At 40.8% G+C, this 23,092-nt stretch overlaps 6 protein-coding genes across 6 annotated transcripts; 1 reads left to right on the top strand and 5 right to left on the bottom strand.

Annotated features, from left to right (window-relative positions):
• Positions 1 to 204: 204 nt before the first annotated feature.
• Positions 205 to 1,005, bottom strand: LOC145699656 (uncharacterized). Its single transcript, XM_081776926.1, has 5 exons — positions 797 to 1,005; positions 611 to 756; positions 505 to 566; positions 394 to 458; positions 205 to 350 (listed from the first exon to the last, which is right to left on the bottom strand). Exons 2-5 carry the CDS (start codon positions 705 to 707, stop codon positions 206 to 208), a joined length of 369 nt encoding a protein of 122 aa, XP_081633052.1. The 5' UTR covers positions 708 to 756; positions 797 to 1,005; the 3' UTR covers position 205.
• A 1,073-nt stretch (positions 1,006 to 2,078) lies between these two features.
• LOC145697710 (uncharacterized) lies at positions 2,079 to 2,533 on the bottom strand. The gene is made up of 2 exons (XM_081774924.1): positions 2,478 to 2,533; positions 2,079 to 2,433 (listed from the first exon to the last, which is right to left on the bottom strand). The coding sequence occupies exons 1-2, from the start codon at positions 2,531 to 2,533 to the stop codon at positions 2,079 to 2,081; spliced, it is 411 nt and encodes a 136-aa protein (XP_081631050.1).
• Positions 2,534 to 4,281: 1,748 nt separating this feature from the next.
• On the bottom strand, positions 4,282 to 7,085 carry LOC145696865 (protein DD3-3-like). Its single transcript, XM_081773968.1, has 6 exons — positions 6,725 to 7,085; positions 5,949 to 6,681; positions 5,676 to 5,878; positions 4,913 to 5,510; positions 4,608 to 4,869; positions 4,282 to 4,564 (listed from the first exon to the last, which is right to left on the bottom strand). Exons 1-6 carry the CDS (start codon positions 7,064 to 7,066, stop codon positions 4,360 to 4,362), a joined length of 2,343 nt encoding a protein of 780 aa, XP_081630094.1. The 5' UTR covers positions 7,067 to 7,085; the 3' UTR covers positions 4,282 to 4,359.
• A 1,759-nt stretch (positions 7,086 to 8,844) lies between these two features.
• LOC145697709 (carnitine O-palmitoyltransferase 2, mitochondrial-like) lies at positions 8,845 to 11,522 on the bottom strand. Its single transcript, XM_081774923.1, is given in 10 exon segments — positions 8,845 to 8,993; positions 9,036 to 9,140; positions 9,181 to 9,330; positions 9,373 to 9,551; positions 9,596 to 9,719; positions 9,764 to 9,832; positions 9,835 to 10,127; positions 10,173 to 10,482; positions 10,617 to 11,128; positions 11,229 to 11,522. Coding segments are annotated over 10 exon segments (2,079 nt in total). The 5' UTR covers positions 11,473 to 11,522; the 3' UTR covers positions 8,845 to 8,900.
• Positions 11,523 to 14,204: 2,682 nt separating this feature from the next.
• On the top strand, positions 14,205 to 18,665 carry LOC145697708 (uncharacterized). The gene is made up of 18 exons (XM_081774922.1): positions 14,205 to 14,345; positions 15,056 to 15,186; positions 15,377 to 15,496; positions 15,540 to 15,659; positions 15,702 to 15,836; positions 15,882 to 15,948; positions 16,001 to 16,137; positions 16,434 to 16,495; positions 16,722 to 16,751; positions 17,026 to 17,075; positions 17,120 to 17,206; positions 17,259 to 17,323; positions 17,369 to 17,516; positions 17,584 to 17,736; positions 17,776 to 18,032; positions 18,077 to 18,226; positions 18,270 to 18,455; positions 18,498 to 18,665. The coding sequence occupies exons 1-18, from the start codon at positions 14,297 to 14,299 to the stop codon at positions 18,663 to 18,665; spliced, it is 2,115 nt and encodes a 704-aa protein (XP_081631048.1). The 5' UTR covers positions 14,205 to 14,296.
• A 999-nt stretch (positions 18,666 to 19,664) lies between these two features.
• LOC145697707 (uncharacterized) lies at positions 19,665 to 21,747 on the bottom strand. Its single transcript, XM_081774921.1, has 9 exons — positions 21,621 to 21,747; positions 21,345 to 21,580; positions 21,211 to 21,298; positions 20,969 to 21,168; positions 20,601 to 20,828; positions 20,304 to 20,552; positions 20,018 to 20,261; positions 19,828 to 19,969; positions 19,665 to 19,786 (listed from the first exon to the last, which is right to left on the bottom strand). Exons 1-9 carry the CDS (start codon positions 21,697 to 21,699, stop codon positions 19,672 to 19,674), a joined length of 1,581 nt encoding a protein of 526 aa, XP_081631047.1. The 5' UTR covers positions 21,700 to 21,747; the 3' UTR covers positions 19,665 to 19,671.
• Between the last annotated feature and the right edge of the window lie 1,345 nt (positions 21,748 to 23,092).

The following is a 23,092-nucleotide window of genomic DNA, read 5'->3' as shown; positions in this document are numbered from 1 at the left end:
CGCTATGTAGATCCATTTTCTCTGCATTTTTCGATGAACTCAGACGAATGCCTGAGCAGATTTGTAATTATTTGAGAACTTTAACTATCGCGCCACTCGAGCAAAGAGCAAACAGGACTTGAAATGTGACAAATTTCAAACGTCAGTTTTTGATGTTTTATTTGGTCTTCTTGAACAGATACTGAGTGCAAAAAGAACACCTTTTTCAGCAGACAAATGGGGGCCGAGTTGGATCGACGCAAAGAGCAAAATGAAAATAACCACATCCTCGGTGTTTGTAGCAATCCTCGTGAAGGACCATACAGTGTCGTTTTTTATCAACACCATTTTCATAATATTCGTCACATTGGCTTGAAGATAGTTAAAATCAGCTTATTTGTTTCAAATGCCTACTCTGTCCAAGGATCATCGTTCCAGTTCCCCGCTTCCAGTCCATCATCAGAATTTATGTACGGCGACTTTAGAGAGTAATAAATATAGAACTACAGATAATGCAAAACTTACTCTGGGAAGGGTTTGACTGCGTTTTGGCCCTAGCCAAACATCGTAGGAATGAATCTGAGTGCCTTCAATATTAAAATAGTATAAGTACCGAAAATTTTAAGAAAACCTAGGTCAAACATCGCCTGGACATCTTCATCACTGTGCGGATTAAACAAAGACAATCCCAAGTTATAACAGTAATGATTGGCATCTTCATATGTCATCCTATGAGCCGAAAGCGCAATGTTTTGCTGACATTTAGTTGTTTGAGTTCTGAATTTTGTCGCTTTCTGAGAGAATTTATAAAAATTACGTTGTTATTTCTGTTGTTATTCCTTCAGCTCTTGTTGTGACCGTCGACTTGCATTGTTGATTGCATTGATCATAATTTGCCTGGCAAATGGAGAGGCAATACTCGCTTTCGCATAAAACCCGACAGTTAAGAAAATCAGCTCTACAAGCTCCAAGGCATTCGGACTCGTCACTAAAAATCAGGAATATCTCTTACGCAATAAAACTCACTCAAAATATATCGAATTAGACCCAACAAAAACGCTTATTGGAAGAAAAACGAGCATTCTTTATGCAAAAATGCATAAAAATCATTTTCAGGCAGTCGGAAGAGTTGGTAAATGTCAACCATCAATAATGGTCCATCATCAAAAATAGACACGACAGGACGAACGAAATTCAATAGCGAAATCGCTGCTATAAGAATCAACAATTAGGAAAGTCATAAATAGACATTTTATTATTGACAAATAAAGCAGACTCAAAAAAGCTACGTTTTCTTCTTCTTCTTTCCTTTGCCCTTTCCTTTGCTCTTTTTCGAGGCCTTCGAAAGTCCCGAGAGCGTGGAAAACGTTTCAGAATCGCAATTTCGTTCACAGATGAGAATTTTGCAAGGTTTGAAGTCGCCGAGCTGAGTATTTGCTTTCTAGTAGAAAGGATTGTTAGCTACTCAAAATATCAATTTTCAATTTGATATTTCTTTAAAAAATATCGACTACCAGACTTACCAGAATTTCGGTATAATCACTTGCACTCAAGCAATTATCTCTTTCAAGAAATTCTCAAATTTTGATTATTAATTGTCTATTTTACGCTTTTGGAATTTTTCCTGAGGTCAATGGTCTCCAAAAACGGATTATACACAACTTGTTTGCATATTTTCTCGACGAAATCTTGAACAAGCCTGTCTTTTGTCTCACAATATCTGTCGATCTGGCAATTTCTGAAGCCCCAGTAGGTCAAGTTGACTTCTTCAGTCTTTCAAGAGCTCAATTTTGCGTCCGTTTTTTGATTGAAAAAAAAAACTTTTGAGCCGTTTCATTAAAATTCCAGCGCCAACGGATAGAATTGGATTTCCTTCCAAATCGAGCTTCGTCAGGTTTTTGAAGTTCTTGAGCTCATTCGCAAGCAGAATGCAGGAATCAGCCGTCAATCTCGAGTAAACAAGCGAAAGTTCGGTAAGTGTCCGGATCGAGCTCAAACACTTCCAAAAGATTCGATGTTCTGACATCAACGAAGCTTGAAATTTTATCTGAAGAGTTTCGAGGGGGAGATTTTGAAGGCTTTCGAAGATAAACCAATTTTTAATCAATAAAATAAGCTGGAAACGGTTTTAAATCTTTCCTGTAGATCACACACTGAGCCGAGTCTTCAGAGGAAAACGTACAATTGATGATTTCCAAATGCTGAAGCGGATAGAGCCTCGTATCGAAGTAGTCTTGCAGTGCTTTTGAAGACTTTGAGCTCATGTCGATTTGAATCAATTGAAGTCGCTGAAGGCCTTTGTATCCTTGAACTCTGACAGTTTTCAAAACTTGTTGAAGATCTGTCTCTGAGCCGCAGATCAGGAAGCTCTGGAGCTCTTGCTGTTCATTTTCAATGGCGAGTTTTAAATCGGAAATCAGCTCTTGCGAATTATTCTGCGTCTTCTTGTATTCTCTTTAAATTTTTTATTCAACAAAATGAGATTTGAAGAATGGTACCGAAGAAATCGACCAGCAGGTGTTTCGGGAAGTGAGGCGCTTTTTTGTTTACTCATTTCTTGGAACTGATTTTTCTGTCATTTTTATTGACTGCTCGATCTTTTATTCTAGAGACAGAGGCAACGTTTGAGCACCCGGTGGTAGACAAAACCTTGAGTGGCTTAGCTTTCTTGAACTTGACATTTGCAAGTCTGAAAAAAGCTCGGTCATAAAAGACGAGAGCAAAAATGCACCTCGTTTATTGATCTTTAAAAAATTGAGCACACGGAAGTGGAATGTCAATATTCCTAGGAAGCTCGTTGACAGTCTCAGACCCCTATTCACGATGGGCTGCAATCAGTCGAAAATCTACGAAGAGCCCGTAGAATTGGCTGATACAGCGGCACAGACAGAGATTAAGAAAAGTTCTGAATGCGGGACTAGGATCGATCAATATGATTTCGATGAGTTTTTCAGGAAAACTTGACTTTTTTACGAAAAAATTTGTTTGTCTTTCAAATTTGTTCAAATAAAAACAGCAATACAACCACTCAAACAAAAAATGAGGTTCAAGACCGAAGGGCTCAAACAGAAGCGATCGCCGTTCATGACCGACTATGTCAAACTGAATCGAATGGAAATAGTCATTTGAAATTTGACAAAGGAAGGCTTTTATCACTGGGCGAAAACCCAGGAGAAAGGCAAAAGTACTTGAAAGAGGGCTTCAAAGAATACCAAATCGAAGCCCTCTTTCGGCATAATTTTTATCGCTCTTTTCATCCAGACACCCCGCCAATGGTTCTGTGGTATGTATCTTAGGCAGTTAATTGATTTATTTTATAAAATCAGCAAAACTCTTTGTCAAGAAGCACAAACTGGAGCAAATGAGCAGTCGAAATTGAACGTAACTGGCCACGTTACTGAGACACATGGTGCTGGGGAAAACTTACTTCATCATAGCTCCCATCCTTTTCATGATGTTGTTCATGGAATCGATGCATTTTATGAGGAGATCAATGACTATTATGGCTGTCTTAATTTTTATACAAAGGAGCCGAGAGAAGATCGCGATCAAGAGCGAAAGATTGGCCATTATACTCAACTGATTTGGAAAGATTCAACAAAACTTGGAGTCGGTTTTGCGAAATACACTGAGTATCCAGCTGTTAGCAAGCATCGGTATGTCGTAACATACCGATATCGCTCTGCCGGAAATGTAAAAGGAAGCTATGGAAGAAAATGCTCTAATCCTACGAAATCCTTGGTCGACCTTATAAAAATTATAAAAGATCATACTCAGAAGAGAGTTGAGATATTGAACCATAAAAACGAGCTAGCTGCTTTTCGCCAAAAAGGGATAAAAGCTTGGCAATTGAAAGGCTGGAAAATTTTCAACGAGATAAGGAAGTCTCAGTTTCTTTATCCAGGTAGAACATATCAGTGCAATGAGTTTTCATCATTTTCATAGTTGTTCTCGATGTTGAGTTATGCAACGAAAATAGTGAAATTGAAACAGCGAGTACATCTGTCAAGAGTAGCTCTGAAAAATCTGACGAAGAGATGGAAGTTTTTGTGGAAGGAAATGTTTTTTTTTTAATTTTTTTAGAATCTTCCTTTTTTTACTCAGATACGGTCACATGATGTCGAAAAAACAAAACTAAGATTTCTTGATAAATTATTGTTCTTCGGTTTTCAATTTTGAGAGGAACTCAAGCGCGTTTGGATATTCCAGAGTCGGGCTTGCTGCAACGAGGAAGAAAAATGAGACAGAAATCCATTTGCGACTCAATCATTGAGTGTTAAGATAAATAAACCAAAATATTTGAAATAATATTTGTTTTTATTTCATAAAATACAGTTCATAAAAGATGTTACAGTCTGAAAATGTGAAGAGATAATGATTTTAAATGACAGTAATATCAGTCTTCTGAGCACGGTTAGAAAAGTTGTTGTTTCTTGTGCACATGGCTTGATGATTTCCTGACTTGAATCGGACGATATTTCCAAGGAACTGAGCTGGAGCGTTGTTCAGCTTCGCGTTCATTTTCGTAAGATCTTCGTCGTTGAGTGCTCGATCACAGGTTCCGTCATCTTTACATCCGTAATAGCTAAATTGAGGGTAATCCTTTGTCTTTTGAGAGTCATTATTACCCGGATGAAGCCATTTGGACGTAAAAATTATCAGTTTCAGACTTGTCTACTCCATCGACGCTTGTCCAGACCCATTCTTCGATCATATCCGGAAGCTGGTATTCTTTAGGAACAAAGGGTCGGACACAGATGGCGCCGCTGACGGTTCGACCCTCCTCGACGTCTTCCCATTGTCCGTTGCTGATCATGAAAGCATAGTGCTCGGCGCCATCTTTGTTGTTGGGTCGATTTCGTCGCCAGTTGAAATAGCTGATGGGCTTTCCTAGAACAAAAATAAGGCCTCGATATGCTTTCCTGTTTTGTACCTGAGTGCATGTCGAGCCATTCTCCTTCTTCTTCTTCATCGCTTATGCCGAGGAAGAAGTTTCCTCTCGAGTTTCCATTCGCTTTTCTGTTGAATGCCTCAAGAGCGTCATTGTATTCTTGACTCGTCGGTACTGGGATCGTTGAGTCAATCGACTCGCAGAGAGTTTTCAATTCCTTCGCCTGGACGTTGTTGAATCGGTTCGCCTCCAAAGTTATTGTTTCGCCGTTTTCAACGAATGAAAAGGTTTCAGGAGAGCCAGGGTTTGGCTCGCCAAATGGAATACTGGCGCCAGGAACGACCATTGGCACCCAGTTATTTCTATCGGTATGTTCTCGACCTTCGCCATCTGAAGCGGGATTAGTGTTGCTGCCCTCCCATTGGATGTGGACAAGATCTTCGGATGTAACTTCCAAGTTCTGAGGAGAGAAATCGTATTCGACAGATGGGTAGGCTTGAACAATATTCCCTCGTCGTCCTCGAACACCGACGTTGACGATTTTTCGGTCATCATCAACTTCGGCCGGACGGGGGGCGATTTGAAACAAATGAGATCGGTCTTGGAAGACTCGAGACACTTGGGCGGTGTTGATGGCGAGCTAAAAAAGTTCATTTAGTTTATGAGTCCTCTAATTTAGTGCTGAATCAAATCAATCACCATCGAAAAGTCTTAATTAAAACCATCTTTGTTCACAAGGGTTAGTATTAAAGTGTCCTTTATTTTGAATAATTTTGGCCGATCGATCATCATCGATCAAAATTACCTGCAACTCGAGGTTGTCAAACATTGTTACGGTTGGATCGTTATCAAGCTTGAGAATGTCATAGTAGCTTTCCGTGTTTCGAGAGTCAAACTCATCGGGGTAATCGTTGGTTGTGATGTTGTATCGAACTCGAAGAGCGCAGTCGCGCGTTTCTTCGCTGTAGAAATTCGGAAGAGTCCATGTGAAGGATGGTGATTCAACGGCTAGAAAGTAGAATGAATATAGAAACTTGCTTATTTTACGCTTCGTCGTTGATTTCTATAAAAATTTTACCTTTTGTGTTTCCAAGATGATTGGCTCTCGTGTACTCTGCTTTCTGACAAATTATTTCTGGTGCGAAAATGAGGCATTTCTCTTCAGGTGCTACCATTTCATTGTCAAAGAAAGGAAAAGCCCAGAGCATGTCATCTCCGTAGACTTTTCCAATGTCTCCAGCTTTGTCCATGCATTCTTGTTCCGATTCGATCTCGTTGATGATCTCTTGGTAGTTGTAAAAGCTTGTCCACTCGCCTCCAACGGCTAAGCAGGCTTCCTCGTGGTTAGCCATGGAAGGCATTCTGATGTCGGATTCCTCATAATACTGGACGCAAAGATTCTTTGGCGCTCGATTTCCAGAGTTTTCCGCAATTTCTGGACACTGTCCGGTTTCTGAGGTCAGATAAGCAATGTCGACCCACGGTGAAGGGTGCCAGTAAGGATAGTAATCCCGTTCTTCAGGGCACTCGTAGCCATATTGATTTCCAGCTGGGTTTTGCCGAGTTCGCGTGGCTCCTCGGTCTCGATTTCGATTTTGATCGGCAACGAAGAGACCTCGATTTCGCTCTCGTTTGTAGCAGTTGTCGTAGTAGTGCCAGGACTCGTGGATGCCCTTGTCTGCTGATCGCTCGGCATCGTAGACCATTCGGTCGAGATATGCTTGTTCGCTTTCCATGCCCATGTCTGGCGGAGGAGTATAGGTGGATGTTTCGGTGTCGAATCCGTTTTGGATGCTACTGGAGCCGACAGGCTAAAAACATAAAGAAAAAGAAGAGAGCAAAGTGTTTTTTTACCTGGCACATGTACTGGATTGTGTACGAACAGTCGACCCAATTCGCATCGTTGGCCCCTTTTCTCCCACAGCCGTGTTGATTTGTCCATTCTAGCGTCAATTCCGATGGTGATGATCCCGACTGGAAGTAGACAGCTTTCGATTGGCCGCTCATATCTTCTGCCTCAAGATCAGTCTTGTCACCGACATTGTATCCTCCCTGATTGTTGTTTTCCGAGTCATAGAGGCGATTCGCATTTGCTCGATTTTCTGTATGCTCGTTTAGGCGATTGTTGGAGCCTCTTGGAAAGTGGAGGTAGATGTCGCCCAGCGCTGCTGATAGCAAGGAAGACAAAAGTTTCATTTTTCGTGTTGTTGGTTGGTTTTTTAGTTTTGATATGAAAAATGAAGCCATTGCGGCGCTTTATAAATGGTGATCATAAAAATAATTTCGTTCGCGGCTTATGCGCTAAATGACGATAAATGACCCGCGCTGCGTCAAAGGGAAGTAACTCCGGCGAGTTATAGCAATTACTTTTAATAAATTTTGGCGGATTTATGGGAGCGATAAAGATTCTCGATTGGCAAAGACGACATTTTTGGATTTTACGTAATTTCTAATCGCGTAATTACTCATTAGTGAGAATTAAGAATTGGAATAATTTTATTTGACATTTGAATTGCTATCGCTAATTTCTCACAGGATAAATAGTGTTTAGCTTTGTTCTTGCAGGTTTCTTTTTCTGGGCATCTTTGATTCTTAGGTGAGCGAGAACAAGCCTAGCGACGATTGAATTGCAAATGATAAAAGTGAAAATTTCGATGAACATACATGCATCGAGAAATGAGTCAATATCCTTCAAACTTGATATAACCTTTCGACTTCTGTGATAGTTTCACCTGATATTCGAAAACGCCCTCGTAGTCGAATTTTACTGTTGTGTCTTGGTTCCCCGGGAATTCTTCAAGATAAGCATCCAATAGTGTCGGATAAATCCTCGTTTTCTTATTTTTTAATCTATGACCGATTTGTTTGCCTTCTGCGTCTACGACCCACTTTTCTGATGATATCATTAGCAACTTCAATGAGTAAGTCAAATCTTTTAAGTAACTGAGAATTGAGGATCGAGAGTGCAGGGGTAGAATCTTTCTCATCGTTTCAGTGCTGTTGTATTTTTCAAGAAGCGATTTTCTGCAGAACTTCGAGATTTTTGTGCAGGCAAGAGAGTCTTTTATTGATTTATAAGATTAACTACTAACATATATGAAATATCTTTATATTGAAAATCACATTCCTAAGATTCCATCTTGATTCACGACCACTTTATTATTGACGCAATTTAGAAATTCCAACCGAAAGTTCAAGATGAAATTTCCCGGATGAAGCTTCATTGCAGCCTTCTGTATTGTCGGAAAGTTCCTTCGACAATTTATAAAGTGATCTTCTTTGAAATGGCTTTTCGATCGTAATTGGCAAAAACTGTGCTCCGCTTGATGCTTTTTGGACTGGTGAAAGAAGCTCTTAGCCCAATCGTCGACGGTGTGAATATTGCCTCTTTCCTTATTGGAAATGTCCTCACAAGATGTGACTCCACAATCTTAAATCGATTTATATAAGGCGATCGAGGGAAGGAACTCACATAAAATGACATTGGCGAAAATGATGAAGCAAGAGAAAAGTGCTATTTTCAATTCGTAAGCGGTTTTCATCGCCCTGATTTTGTTCCCTATTCGTCGTGGGAGCAGCACTACAAGTCGAAGAAGACCCAAAGCAGCGATCGGAAATCCAGCAAAGAGGCATATTGTGATTTCGGATATTCCATCGGCTGAGAAACTGTCAGATAAGTCATTTTATGAAATCTTACCAAGAAAAACAAGGAAGAAAACGACCACCCCAACAAGAGTCAGATAGATTCCACAGCAAATGTCCCAAAGGTTTGCGCCAAGGCTTGCTTTATCGACATTCGTCGTTATCTTCACCGACTTTCTCGATTTTCTCTGCATTATTTCGTTCTCTCTTTGAGGTCGAGATTGAGTGATTCAAATTGAGGCTCGAGTCAAGCGGCTCAACTGATAAGAGAATTCTCCGTATTTGATTTGCTCCTGGGAAGGTTCAAAATCATCATTTGAAAGATACTGATCTAATTTATTTTTTATGAATTCTAGCTTTTGAATAAAGACAGAAAATTTGTTCTAATTTAACTCTCCATTGTTGAATCGATTGCGGTTTTCATTGTCAGAAAGGCTTCTTCGACGAGTTTTGCGAATTCTTGAACATCAGCTCCCTGGTCCTTATTTTGTCCGTTTTTTCTATTTCCAAGCTTTTTCTTTACCTTGAAGCCGGAAAGAGTGACAGCAATCCAATCTTTTCTGATTATATAACCAATTCCAAAGCCATTTTGCGTCACCGGACCAAAACCACCAGTTGAAATGTTATCCTATTAGATCATTTTCAAGGCATATTTTCAACAATGTTACCGAGTTGAGAGTTGAGGTAGAAATCGGAAAGTCATAGAGTCCCGCGAAAACTTCTGTTCCGAAAACCTCATGCATCGGAACTTGCTGCTCTCCATGTTGAACTCTCAGTCCAAAAATATGCCGATCCCAACCGTTTCCGCCGAGGCAATCCTAAATCATTCTAGAGCTCAAGAACAGGACAAACTGCAATACCTTTGTCTGCTGATTGTGCCTTTTAATAGCAGCTCTAATGAGTTCTGCGAATTTTTGATTGTCGATATTTTCTCTAAGATATTCTTCGCAACAAGCTTGTGCTTCTTTTGTTGCTGGTCGGATGCATTCTGTTCGGCCCATTTTGAACATAGACGTCGAAGCGGATTCATAAGCGGAAACTGAAGTCTTTCGATGAACCAATTTTCTGGTAAAGAAAGCGAACCTGGGTGTCCATAGTATTTTCGCCCAGCAAGTTGGAGTGCGAGTTGAAGGAATCCATCAGCGCCGATCTTCACTTTTTCATCCAAACGCGGTTGATATCGTTGAAGGCCTTGATCTTCTCCGCTCTGAAAACTAAATCACCAATCTGCCAGTGTAAAGAGATCCTTACTCTCCCTCCTTCCAGTACTGTCCGACATTTGTCAATGGAGCATTTCCAAGCAACAAATGCTTGCTTTCCAATCTAGAGTTTTTCGCATCATGCTCTTTTGCGATTTCTCTCGCTTTAGTCTTTATTTTCTCATCGAGCTCGAAACTTAGAAGTTCCAGATTTCCGCTGTTCTTTACACTAGAGCAGTTGTCATTCGTAAGAATACAGTCGCCATTTTTCAGCGAATCCTTGACATAGGCATTCATTTTCGTCATGAAAGACAGGACCGCTGCTCCATCGCCCCAGGCGTGTTCGAAATTTATGACTGGCATGCCGCATTCTCCAATGACGATGGTAAGGGATTTGTCATAGTATCTATTGATTGCTGAAAAGATGAAATCAAGTAAGAAAATCTTCGATTTCAACAAACCTGGACCGCCGATTCCTTCTCTGAGAAGCTCGTCAGCTGATTGGTACGCTCTAGAATCGAGCGCTAGAACGAACATCGAGTTGTCAATCATCTCCATTGCTTTCTTGTTATTATCGTTCTCTAGAATTTCTTCCCTGATCTCCGCCCAGCTGTCTCGCTCAGCAGAAGTGAAAGCAGCGATGGAAGCTTCATCATTTTCGAGGTTTTCTCCATGCGCGAGGATTTCTTTCAAATCGGCGTAGATTTCTAATTCGTCTCTTGGAAAACCAGAAGGAGTGATTGCGTCGATTTTGTAGAATCGACCCTTCGGCTAGGGTGGGCAAAGTTCTCAATAAAGGAGCTTATTGGAGAAAGAGGGTTATTCAACCAATAAGAGGCCAATATAACATGCTTTGACCAATCAAAATTTCGTAAACCTAAGAAACCCTTGTATTTCCCACCCTATTCCTTGAGAAGGACAACCACGTGACGGTTTGAAGGACAATTTGTGTGATAAATTCTGTCCAGTCCTTTTTGTGGAATTCTAGTTGTGAACAACAAATCAGGATACTGCGCCATGTCAAGTGGAAAAGCGTTGTTTTGAGCATAAGGAAGGTATTTCAAGCTTTGATTTTTGATCTTTCCTTTTGAGATTCTAATATTCGGAAGCGCTCGGGACAAAAGATTCATTTTGCTGGTCGGAGGGCCGCCGAAATTGGCCAGTTCCGGCTCCATGTAACCATCTTTCATCGTCAAATGATACTTTGTCGTTGCCCAAATGACTTGAGCAGCGCGAACGAGTTGGTTTGGCCGATCATTGGGACCAGTTACGTCACAAATGGCGACCCCTGGATTGTAATTGAATGGGAGTGGCCTTCTGTCGGCCAAATACATTTGAGTCCAGGGCTTGTTGACATAGTTCGTGTCAGGTTGTTTTGCGTCGCTTTCTCGGAGAGTTTTGTCGAGTTTCTGAGCGTCTTAATCAAAAATTTTCTTACTCAGTCACATTTTTTGTTATTTCTCAAAATAAGATCAAAAAGTTCAATTTTGAGCGATTTTCTTAAAATCTAAGTTAACCTGTTTTCATGTAATCATCCCATTTTGTCCGAAAATCTTCAATCGCAGTCTTCGAAAAATTCGGATGTCCGGCCAAAGCTTCCACCGCATTTACCACCCTCATTTCTGTTTTCTTCAACTCTGGAATTCCCAACTTCGGAAGACTATCCTGAAAGTGCATCGTTGGCAGCGCCGACTTTTCAAGATGCTTCTCTTTCGAAAATCTCGGTCGCCGCGAAAAGGCGCGTGGAACTGTTCTCTTCATTTTCGGGATAAATTATTTTTGTTTTCTGAATTCTGCGCAGAGATTTTTCAGATGAGTGCAGCAAATTACCAAAATATTTTATTTGCCTGGCTAGACTCCAATAGTTCACGATCGAAGGGCAGAATGCAGAATTGGCGAACTTTGGACGCAAATAAAGATACATTTTTCGCCAATAGATTTTATTTTATCTTGTGCTACAATTGACGATTGTAGTCATAATCGACGAGTCCTGAATGAGGGCAGAATCATTAATTTCAAATCGCGTCATTTTCTCCCCAAATCTTTCACTCCTGGATTCTGACGTGTTCCATGCGGACAATTATTGATCCCGTCTACTTTGTATTGAGAATATACTCCTCCTTTTTTCTGCTGCTAAAAATATAACTCGAAAACAGCGTAGGCATGAAAAACGAAGCTATTTCGATTAGCAGCTTTCTTCACCCATTCTTCTATTTGTGACCTTTATTTGCAAGTAAAAATGAAACAATTTTTTAGAGATCAGAATAGGAATGAAAATCTCAGAAAACATTCAGCTGGAACAAACCCAAAGATTCGTTCTAAAATCTGATTCGCTTACTCGGCGAGAGCACCCTTTTGATTGGTTGGCAATTGGCTGCCCACACAGAAAAATTACGTTAATTTTTCTGCGATCTGATTGGCCTACCAGCCGAATGCGGACATCTGATTCGTCTAAAATTTGGTCAAAATTGCGACAATTGTAGACAAGTCAGATGTCCACATCTGCGATTCTACCAATCAGATGACAGAAAATTTGTCGCAAAAATCAAATTCTTGTTTAATTTTTTGTCGATTTGAGCCGCTACCCCGAAAAATGGTTTTTTTTTTTGCAGCTTTGAATTTCTTCAAAAATTTTAATAAAAACTGAAGTTCGAAAATTTCGGCAAATGAGCTTCAATTTCCCTTTTTTTAAATTTTCAAGCCCGTTTTCCCGCATTTTTTTTAGAAAAAATGGCCGTGGCCGGATGATCCTTTTGGGGCGCGTTGAGGTATCGACCAGGTCCGTGCTGGGCCACCTACGCACTTCGCCCGCCACATTGGCCGCATGCGCGTGATAATGTTACAAAAAAAAGAGAACTCCTGGCCTCTCTTTCCATTCCCCTTGTTTTTCCGTCCCCTACCGTTTTCCTCCTCCCCAAAAATGCCCCACCTTCATTTCTGCCAGAGATTTTTGCGAAGAAAACAACAACTTTCGGCTCCAAAATACAAATTGAAAGGAAAATTCCCGCGCGCGAAGGGCTTTTGACCTAAAAATATTTGTTTTCATAGCGAAAAAAAAATTTTGTGTCGAATTTATTATTTCTTTATCTTTTAATTTTGATTATTTCACGAAATTCTAGAGCTAGACTCTAGAAAATTAGACTTTGATGAATTCTAGAAAATAACATGTAGCTCTAGATATTCTTATTATCACTTTTTGTCTCTCAGACAATTTTGCTACAAAGAAAGTTTTTGAACTTGATGAAATTTTGCTTGGAGATTTTGTTTCTTTTTCGAAATTGTTAATTTTCCTTTGAAAATTACGCTGGACGGATGCCAGCCTGACCAAACACTAGTTCTTTCCCTGGCCGGTGTATTTTACGATGAAAAATTTACTCACTCAATTTTTATTTTTCCGTTCTTTCCAGGGTAATTATTAGGGCCATCTTTGGTTTTTTATGGGTTCATGTTTTCCCCTTTTGATGAAGAAAATCGTAGAGCTCGGGTTAATTTCCTGTTCGAAGAAATTCGGGCAAAATTATTTTATAAAATAAATTTCAAGAACCCCCACCCCTCTTGAAATTTTTGAGGTGGGGGTGAGAGGGGAGGGGGCTAGATATGACCAATTAATGCTTCATGCATTCCCCTTTTTTCGCAGGCTCTCCTTAATGACTAATTTATATGCATTACGGTGCATGTTCGAAAATGTATTATAAAATCGATTTGCGCCTACTGCGACAAGAAAAAAAGGAGGAAAAAGAAGCTCAAGTGCGTTGGTAAACTAAACGTACGAGCAGGAACTAACAACTACTCTTTTTTTTTTGACCTCTCAATTTCGAGAAGCAGTAAATAAAATAATTTTCGACTTCAAGAGAATCATTTCGGAACAAGAAATCATCGAAATATTACGATTAATTCTAGGGTTGTGGCTCGGATCGACGAAAATTGCGAAAAATAACTCGAATTTTTGCGATAATTTCTTCTCAAATCTGATTGGCCTACCATTTGATTAAGGGTATCTCAATGAAAGGCTTTAGAGTTTGTCTGCTTGTTTAAAAATGTCCGATAATGCTCCGAGAACCGTGAAATTAGGTTTCTGCTTGAACTTCTTGGACTTGGCATTTTCGCTTCAAAATTATATCTACTTGAATTTTCAAACTTCAAATTGAACCTGACAATCGAGAAGAAACTGGCTTAATTTTCTATTCAACAAATTTGGCACGTTATCACGTCGCCTCGCATTTGCTCTTCTTTTCTTTTTTCCTTATTTTTTTTAGTAACGAGCGTTTTTTTTGCTTTTCGCAGCGCTGGGAATTTTCCGTATGCCGGCGCAAATTTATCTTTTTCAAGTGCTTTATCGCTGGAAATTGAATTTTAGAAAATTATGCTGAATTTTTGTGATAACAGAAAAGATCTTGCGACCTTTTTTTATCGAGAAAGTCTTAGCTCGAAAACTTCTACTTTGCACAACCAGATAATTTGAAAACGGAAAGAAAATAACTTGTTGAAGTTTAGACGTTTTCTTTCGTTTTCGGACCGGCTTTTGGGACCGGGCGCGTTTTGGGTTTGAGCGGTCTACTCCTTCCTCCTTGATCGCGGAACGGACATGCTCAGCCCTTCACTCCACTCTTCGAATGCTCATTCTTCCAACAATGGTAAGTCCTAGCCCTAGTCAGATAGAATGAATCCAGATGCATGGCATGTTGTAGCCGTTTTCCTCGTTGTCTTCTTGAAATGAATCAACCCTTTTTCGATCCCGCGAAGGCGGAATAATAATCTGAAATGACGTACGCGCTTGAAAATATGAATATAAAATATATGCGATTCTGCGTAAAGAGAATTAGTTTTCCCGAGAGGAGGAGGCCCGTGACAATCGATAGTCACGATGATTATTGATCATTAATAATGACTTTTTCCGTAATTATATTTGACGTGTATCTATATTTTTTGATGAACATTGACCTCAAAAATGGCCTTCATTTTGGAACAGTCGGATAATTCTGCTTCAATGTGTCCATATCAGAGTAAAAAACTGTCCTCTCGGATTTCTAAAAGTCGATAATTGCTCACGTCATTTTTCATTTTCTTTGTTATCCTCGAGGTTGAATTATTGTTCGACCGAATTGTACTCTGAATGAACACTGAATGTTTTTGTTGTAATGTTAGCTAGTGTTCTGCCCAACTCTAGAATCGAACAAGAGTTGGGTGGAGCAATCCACCATTTCGCCACATTTAAGTAGCTGTACTTCTCTCATCATTCTATCATCACATCTTGTTATGTTTTTAAAGTAAGTAGTTCTAGGAAGAAGCTTGAGTAGCTGTAGCTTCCTGGCGTCGAACCCTTTTGTCTAACGATCAATTCTAGATGACCATTTTTGTCCAGCTTGTATGTACTCATCGTCGAGCGATGATCAACTCATTGCCCAGCTGGAATATTACTTCAGCCAGGACAACTTGGTGCAGGACCACTACTTGCGCAGCCAGATGGACGACGAGGTAATACGCTCATTCAACCAAAGAGGATTACTATCTTCGAACAATTATACTGTCAGCCTGGCCGTCAATGCCATTCAATAACTACTGTATTTTCGACCATCTTTTTGATGCTAAATACTCATAATTTTGACTATCAGGCTGGCAGCAAACAAGTCCGAATACAGATCAATAACTCCCTTCTTTTTTCCAGAACTACGTCAAAATCATGACTCTCTGTGACTTCGCACAAGTGAAAAAATTCATCGAAGACGTCGCCGACCCAGAGCAGCATATTGCCACTCTTGTCCAGACCAAATCAGCTGTTCTTCAGGTGAAACACTATCCCTACACCTTCCACACATTGTGTATTCAAGGTTGACGATTATGGGCTCAAGATTCGAGCAAAATCTGGCCCCGAAAAGTTCCGTCTTGTTGTACGCGACGTTCCCATCGGCTTTGATGAGGAACGAGTTCTCAATCTTTTCAAAATCGAGGTATATTGGAGACCCCTTTCTTTTGCGCTAAAATTCAAACAGGGCGCGTCGACTGTAATCCGTGCTGAGCTAGCAACTTCAAGCGAGAGTCATGCCACCTGGTACGTCGGATTTGCGCATGCTGAGGACGCGCAGAAGTCGATGGAGCACTTGCGCAAAACTGAACCTTCCTTCAAGGTACGAGTTCATTCTAGAGGTCGTTTTCGTTACTTCTCTTTTCAGGTTCATATGAAAAAGATCTCCGCCGGCCACTATCAAAAGCAAGCGCACCCTCGGCAAGTTCACGAAGGTAAATCAATAATCAACCTTTTCAACGCCGAATTAATCCTCCATTTTTTCAGGCTGGACAGGCTACTCGGCCGGTAGTTTCAATATGTATCCTTCGCCAGCGCCGCCAGTTTCGACAACTGGACCACCAGCAAGCCAGGGACAGCATCATGCAAACGACGACTTGATACAGAACTTTGCCACATTTCAGGTATAATTTGGCACCACGGTCATTGTCCACAGGCTGCTCAAGAGAGGATGCCTGCTACTTATCAAGCGCATAAATAATTTGTTGTTTTCATTTCAAAATGCATTTCTCCTTGAAGAAGGGATAGTTTTCCTCGGTCACTGAACTTTTATTGATTTTGCTCGCCTTCTTTGCATTAAAAAAAAACTCAAGAAGCCGAGCTGCTTCGGTTTACTCGAAACCGCTAGCGGCTTTTTGCTTTTGAGCATGTATTCGTCAGAAAATATATCACAAATTATCACTAAAACCTTTGTTCTTAGTACCAAAAGCCGTTCCCTCCTCACCTGCGCCAGAAAAAGTCGAAAAAAGCTGCCGCAGACAAGTAAGTATCCTTCATATATGTATTATTTCAAAAATATTTATCCAATCATTTATCAAAATTAAAACATGTTGATACTATTGATTGCTTTGTTTCCTTTGTAACATTGTTACTCAGTAGTACGAGTGCCTCGCGCTCGGTAACCATGTAACAATTCAATTTGAAAGTAGAAGCATTTCCGTTTAACAATCAACTTCACAAGATCCTCACCGACGAATATAAATTTCAGTAACCCGAATAAGCTGCCGGTGTTCTGCAGGTTAACACTCATATTTTCACTTATTCTACTGTTATCTCTTTTTTCGAATTCTCGCGTGATGATCTCTCTTTAATTGGACGCCCTTATTCTCCATCGGACCAGATGGTTGGTCCATAGTTGGAAAACTTCAAGTTTAAGGGCGTCCGTCTTTAAATTTCGGATTTGAGAATGGATGGATATGCGTGAAAATACATTTATTTTCATCTCCATCAAAAATAAGCGTGTTTTCAAATAAAAAAAACCATCCATAACAAGCCCCTAACGCATATTTCAGAACGATGTACCAACCCTTTATCCGCAAAGGAATCGAAAATGGCCATCCAGGTACCTATTTACATCCTTCTTCAGCTAATTAACCAATTTCCCAGTACCTCCACCGACCGAAATTCCGATTCATTTTACCCGATCGACCCGGGGAGCTCGTCGACCTCGTGGAACTCGAAACGCACCCGAAGGTAAGCTTACTTTTGCAGAAGTGAGCATCCATTATAAAATGATCAATTGTAGACTACAATCGATCACGCACTGGCGGTGCCTCTTCCAAATCGCCGCTCCCCCAAGTGCAGCCAAAGGTATAAATATTTACCCGAAAAGCAGCAGTGAGCGCGACTTTTCAGCCCGTTCCCCCGCCGCAATTTGCGATGGAAGCAAAAGACTTTCCGACCCTGGGAAATCAGTCTCCGAATCAATCATTACCGGCTGCGAAATCTCCCGTTCAGCCACCATCGGTAGAATCTAGCGAAACTCCGTCCCTTCCTCCACTAGGTAAAGACGCCCTTTCCGCAACATTTTTGACTAGTGCGGCTTATTCTCCTTCTAACTAATCCCTTAGCTGACCTACTAAAATCGAACGAAAGTCCGAAGAAGCAGCCATCTTCATCAGTAGCAGGACCAACGACGAGAAAATCACCCAAGCCGGCACCCGCGCCAAAGAAAGAAGACCTAAAGCCCACGCCACAGGATGCTCCACTGCCATCAACAACTGGTAAAACCACCCAACCAACCTCACCTCATCGATTTGTAGCAAAATCAACCTGGCCAAATACCGGCAAGACGCTGGCCGAAGTGTTCAAGACCCAGCCCGCCGCTCCTCCCCCATCCGAGAAGCCAATCCCGACTCCTCCCAAGCCAGCTTCGATATCATCTGACAAAGACTCTCAAAAAGGAGGATCAGCTAAAACTACTCGACCAGTAGCTCCTGAGAGAAAGACACAACCCCGTCAAACTGCACCCGCCCGTCAACATCCCGCAAAGACAAGACCAGCTGAACCTGCTCCAGCGGTAAAGAGCGCTAGAAAACGAGCCTTTTTGAAGTCTTTTTAAAGAAAGAAGCGCCAAAAGCCACTGAAGAAAACGCCACAACTGAAAACTCGGAAGAAGAACCCGGCTGGGTAACGGTAGAATTCAAGAAGAAAGTGAAGGATAACAGATCGGAGACCTCCGACACTGACGTTGATTCAAATCGACCGCAGAAAGTAAGGTCTCTTTTTGATAAATGAAGTTTACTTGAGATTTCAGCGAGGTAATGGAGGATCACGAAGGGATGGAGACGCGCCCCAGCGACGAGAGAGAAGATACACGGGCGATCGAGCGCCACGACGAGAAGGATCCGACCGAGACGGTCCACGAGGTGGACCCAGACGAGAAAGAGACCGCCGCGATCGCGACAGAAACAACAATCAAGCACACCAAGATGTAGAAAAGGTAAAATATAGAAAGAGAATGCTTTTAGAATCGGTTGTTCAGACAATCGTACACCCACCGACTCCTCCACCAGCCAATACGTTAGAGCTCTTCCCGAATCTGGTCGAGTCGCCTCCTCAAATTCCAGCCATAGCGTCACCAGTTCCAATCCAGGGCCGTTGGGCTGACATCGCCTCAAAGGAACGGGCTCATTTCTCCATCAATAGCTAGTAGCTTCGATTTATGTCTTACACAAGTTATACGGGGCAGTAACGAGCCTGTCATGGAAGTAACTGTTCCATTGGTTCATTCTATTTATAAGCGTTAGGCAAAAATGATCGGATCATCGATCGTCTCCTAGCCTCTCGTGCTCATCATCCATTGTTCTTCAACCTTTTTCTATCTATTTTAAAAATACTGTTTATCAACAACTATCTACTACAATTTTCTATCAGTATCAATCACTATCGGTTTCAACTTTTCAAAAAACATACTATCAAAGTCGAGTCTATGCATTTTCTAATTGAAAAACTTATAAACTAAAGACCAAGTTCTCTATTTTTTTCAAAGAAATACCTCTTCAAAGTAACAAAGAACTGAATCACAGATTACTTCCTAAGAGATGAACATTTTTTTATTTCCTCCAGAACTTATCAAAATATAAAAAAAAACTAAAAACTGTTCAAAAGAAAAAAAACTGTCATGAAAAAATAACTTTTTTTTTAAACATATTCTGTCACTTTCTGAAAATCTGAATCCTGAATTATTGGCCCTTTTTCAGCACTTACTATTGAAAATCAAACAAAGGTATTCTAGCGCCGTGAACATAGGCCTCCCCATTCATCAAACAACCAACAATCACACTGTATAAAACTCCGCCTTATTATTATATAATAAAAACGCAAAAAAAAAACTATCTTCTGACTTTCTATCTTTTCATGCATATTTTTCAGAAACCTGACAATCTAAACAAATATTCTTTTACTACTGCTCGAGTGGCGTTTCAAAGTCAAATATTGACCGACTCAATTTCAAGATGATAAAAAGTTAACTAACTAATTTCAATTAAAAGCTATGTATGGTATCATGCTCATTTTACTATCAATATCTTTTTTTACTCATCATTGTTGCGGACCAACTTCTTTATCAATCCTCAAAATACATTTATGGAAACATCCGAAAGAATGGAAAAAGAGAATCAAGCGATTTTCTTTGCCAAAAATTGAGTTTTTCTAATTTATTCAAGGTTCAAAAACGCTTTGGGACAGGTAGAGGTATCTCCTTCCACGCTCAAGCAGTTGGTCATCGCTGTTCTGCCAAAGAATCTTGCCGAGTCTTTGAAGTACGTATGGCTTTAAATAAGCATCAAAACAATAATCACTTTTTAACAGACCGTTCGTCAGACGTAAAATTAGTCCACATGAGTCCGAATCGCTCGTGATAGCCGGTTGTCCACTCGAAATTGTCCATCAGTGACCACGCCGTGTAGACTTGAACGTTGACCTTGTCCTCTTCAATCGCTCGTTTCATTTGACCTTTGAACTCGAGTTGAAGTTTCTTACGCTAGCAAAATTGTCAAGTACCGATGTAATTTGTGTAGTGGTGAATTCTCCAAGCGTCATCCAGCTCTGGGTTCAAATCAGTTCCATTTCCACGGGAAGAGATGCCATTTTCAGTGACGAAAATTGGGTACTTATTCGAGTCATAAGTTTGGTCAATGTAAGAAAGAATGCGACGGAATCCCCAAGGGACGCTGAAGAGCCAGCCAGACCCAGCTTGGGGCCATTCGGAGCAACCAAGTCCGGTCCAGGAGCTACCGCAGTTGTTCTTTTATAAAAGTTATACAAAAAAGGGGGTTTGTGAAAGTACCCCGTTGTTGTCGCAGTCTTTGACCAAAGAAGTGGTGTAATGATTGAGTCCGAAAAAGTCAGCTGTTCCGAGATTTAGCTTCTTCTGCTCGTCCGTCATTCGTGGAAGGGCCCAGTCAGGGATGCGCGCCAAAACCGATGGAGGATAATCTCCAGTGCGGTAGATCGGATCGGCCCAGAAGCCAAGCTGATCGTCCATCCATCGCTGGCTAGCGTCTTTGTCAGCTTGCAAGTCTTGATTCAAGTTGAAAAATCCGCATTAATTCATTAATCAAAATTGTCTTTTCAAATAATTTCCTGAATTTGGCTCGTACCAGTTGGTATTCATCGTGATTCCAATTCTACCGCCTTGTCTTGCTCGAAATTCAGAATCATAAATATGATAAGCTTTCACGTGCGCGAGGACTGTATGATGTCTACAGTGAAATTGGGGTCCCCAACCGGTCAGACCCGGTGCAAAGAAACCAGCTCCGTAGCCGAGATCGCAGACGACTTCGGACTCGTTCAGCGTTATCCAGTTTTTAACCTGAAAATAGTGTTAAAAAGGCTGTGAACTTTTGGCATCAAATTTGGATGCACTCATTCGGCGTGTTATTTTTAGACAAAACCGAGTTATTTAAAATAATCTGACACTGCGCAGATAATGAAACGCATTAAGTAATCCACCTTGTCGCCGTATTCTTGAAAGACGAATCGCGCGTAATCTCCGAAATCATCGACGACGGTTTCATTCGCCCAACCACCGTACTCGTCTTGCAGTGCTTGGGGAAGGTCCCAGTGGTAGAGAGTGACGAATGGCTCGATATTCGCAGCCTGCAACTTATCCAGAAAATCATGGTAATGTTTGATTCCAGCGGCACTGTGCTCTGAAACAATTTTTAAGATCTAACCCATTTCATGATTTTAACCTCCTGTGACGCCACATTTTCCTTTTGGGCACAATCGAGCCCAGGAAAATGAAAATCGGTAGTTTTCAATCCCGAGTTTCGCCATATTCTTAATTTCTTCAGTCAAAAATAAACGCTTCAATTGGCTCTCTCACCCCGACATCCCGATCCATGTTCATATAGCTCTTGCATGCATCATTTCCATTTTGACAGTCCTCGACGTGGCATGGATTGTTTTCGTTTGAAAACTTGTCCCAAATATTTTGACCCTTTCCATCCTTATCGTAAGCTCCTTCAATCTGGTAGGCAGCAGTTGCGAAGGACCATTTGAAGCCTTTAGGGAACTCGCCAGAAGTGATCGAATCTCGATCTGGGTCAGGCTGGCATTTTGCTAAAAGACCGCTTAGTTCGTAAAGGAAGCGGTTCGTTACCAGACTCTGATCCAAGCTCGACATCTTGATAAGTACTGTGCCAAGCAACAGCGGTTCCGATCGGAACAAAAAGCTTCATATTTCTGTAGTTCTCTCTCAAATCCTGTCAGGATCTAATGAACTATTCTACCGAGATTTTTCAATTTATAAGCGGTCAATGCCATAAAAAGGGGCTGTGTTAAAATTTACAAAGCGATAAAAATTTCCGGCGGGGGAATTCAAGTGCTCTATTGAGTGTTATATTTTGTTATATAAGATCATGCATGTAGAATTTCGAGACGTGAAGACATACAGTAAAGTAGACGATGATGAGGGCCATTAATGAATGACCCGGCTCAACCCTGAATGAATTAATGATTCTTTGAGGTATAAAAATGAGCAAAAATTGATAGTTTTCGAAAATGTGCTTCAAATGTAAAACGAATAATATAGCTGTCAGAAAAAGTAAAATAGTTTAGTGAAATGGGAAGCGGTGGATATGTCTTGCAGAGATTTTTTCGAAGAATGTCTGGCAGACGAGAAATGTGGCGGGCGAATAAAGGATATCTCCAAACATTGCTTTTTGTGAAAGGGATTTAAAATTAAAGGAATATCTAGGATTATATCTGGCCATAAAATCCCTTGAAAGAATCATGTGACTACTTGCGACAAAAATCAACAATCCGAATGTGTTGAATCGATCGTCAACTTTTTCTACGCAGATCTTCCTGAAAACATCACTCAAAAGGCTTTTCAGTGTTGCAATCATGAGAAGAACTGCCAGGGAGTACCGGAAGAGTTGGAATTTAAACCATGGGATTGTCTCAATCGAGAGATGTTCTCCGATTGCAATGGTTAAGATTCAGTTGTTTCTTTTTTGAATGTCTGTACTTACAGTTGCCTACGCTCAGTGCACAGAGAGACACGATTGTTTCGAACGACTTGAGCACATTGAACAAGTCTGTCCGATCGGAATTTTCAAAGCAAGGGCGAAAAATCAATGTCCAGGAAAAATTTCTCAAAAATGCGCTACATCTCTGGAGGCTTTTGGCGGATGGTGGTGCGAATGCGAAAGCTTGAGAGCTGACGAAAATGACAGAATTGCTTTGGAGCTTTGTCTCGACCGGCAAAATATTTTCTCGTTTAATCCCTGCATCAGTGAGTTTTCTGAATTTATAGGCTATAAATTATAGCTTTCATTTTTGGCTGCTCCTGGATCGCGCGGAATCCTGGGTCGCGCGGATCCCGGATCGCGCGAATTCCTTGATCACGCGGATCGGGGGATTCAGGATTCCGCGCGATCCAGGATTTCGAAAAAATCAGAAATTCAATTTACAATTTTGCTATTCTTATCAAAAATGGCCAGAACTGTTGGTAAACCATGTAATTCTTATCTTTTCAATTCAGAAATGTAAGAATATCGAATAAATAGAACCTTCAACGAAGTCATCATTCAACTATTTTTAGTTGTGTGATTTCCGGGACCTACTTTT

The sequence above is a fragment of the Oikopleura dioica genome, chromosome 2, assembly GCF_907165135.1.
Source record: "Oikopleura dioica chromosome 2, OKI2018_I68_1.0, whole genome shotgun sequence".
In the NCBI taxonomy this organism is placed as follows: domain Eukaryota; kingdom Metazoa; phylum Chordata; class Appendicularia; order Copelata; family Oikopleuridae; genus Oikopleura; species Oikopleura dioica.
This window is presented reverse-complemented; position numbering and strand designations above follow the sequence as displayed.

Excerpts from the sequence above, each read along its gene's own strand:
- LOC145699656 (XM_081776926.1), bottom strand. The coding sequence starts at position 707 with ATGACATATGAAGATGCCAATCATTACTGTTATAACTTGGGATTGTCT. Across the intron at positions 459-504 it reads GCAGTCAAACCCTTCCCAGA|TCGCCGTACATAAATTCTGA; the intron begins GTAAGTTTTGCA and ends TACTCTCTAAAG. Across the intron at positions 351-393 it reads AACGATGATCCTTGGACAGA|CCAATGTGACGAATATTATG; the intron begins GTAGGCATTTGA and ends ACTATCTTCAAG.
- LOC145697710 (XM_081774924.1), bottom strand. The coding sequence starts at position 2,533 with ATGAGTAAACAAAAAAGCGCCTCACTTCCCGAAACACCTGCTGGTCGA. Across the intron at positions 2,434-2,477 it reads CCTGCTGGTCGATTTCTTCG|AGAATACAAGAAGACGCAGA; the intron begins GTACCATTCTTC and ends AAAAATTTAAAG.
- LOC145696865 (XM_081773968.1), bottom strand. The coding sequence starts at position 7,066 with ATGAAACTTTTGTCTTCCTTGCTATCAGCAGCGCTGGGCGACATCTAC. Across the intron at positions 6,682-6,724 it reads CAATCCAGTACATGTGCCAG|CCTGTCGGCTCCAGTAGCAT; the intron begins GTAAAAAAACAC and ends TTATGTTTTTAG. Across the intron at positions 4,870-4,912 it reads ATGGCTCGACATGCACTCAG|GAAAGCCCATCAGCTATTTC; the intron begins GTACAAAACAGG and ends TTTTTGTTCTAG.
- LOC145697708 (XM_081774922.1), top strand. The coding sequence starts at position 14,297 with ATGCTCAGCCCTTCACTCCACTCTTCGAATGCTCATTCTTCCAACAAT. Across the intron at positions 14,346-15,055 it reads TGCTCATTCTTCCAACAATG|ATGACCATTTTTGTCCAGCT; the intron begins GTAAGTCCTAGC and ends GATCAATTCTAG. Across the intron at positions 17,076-17,119 it reads AATCGAAAATGGCCATCCAG|TACCTCCACCGACCGAAATT; the intron begins GTACCTATTTAC and ends CCAATTTCCCAG.
- LOC145697707 (XM_081774921.1), bottom strand. The coding sequence starts at position 21,699 with ATGAAGCTTTTTGTTCCGATCGGAACCGCTGTTGCTTGGCACAGTACT. Across the intron at positions 20,829-20,968 it reads TTCAAGAATACGGCGACAAG|GTTAAAAACTGGATAACGCT; the intron begins GTGGATTACTTA and ends CACTATTTTCAG. Across the intron at positions 20,553-20,600 it reads ACTGGTACGAGCCAAATTCA|TTCAACTTGAATCAAGACTT; the intron begins GGAAATTATTTG and ends TAATGCGGATTT.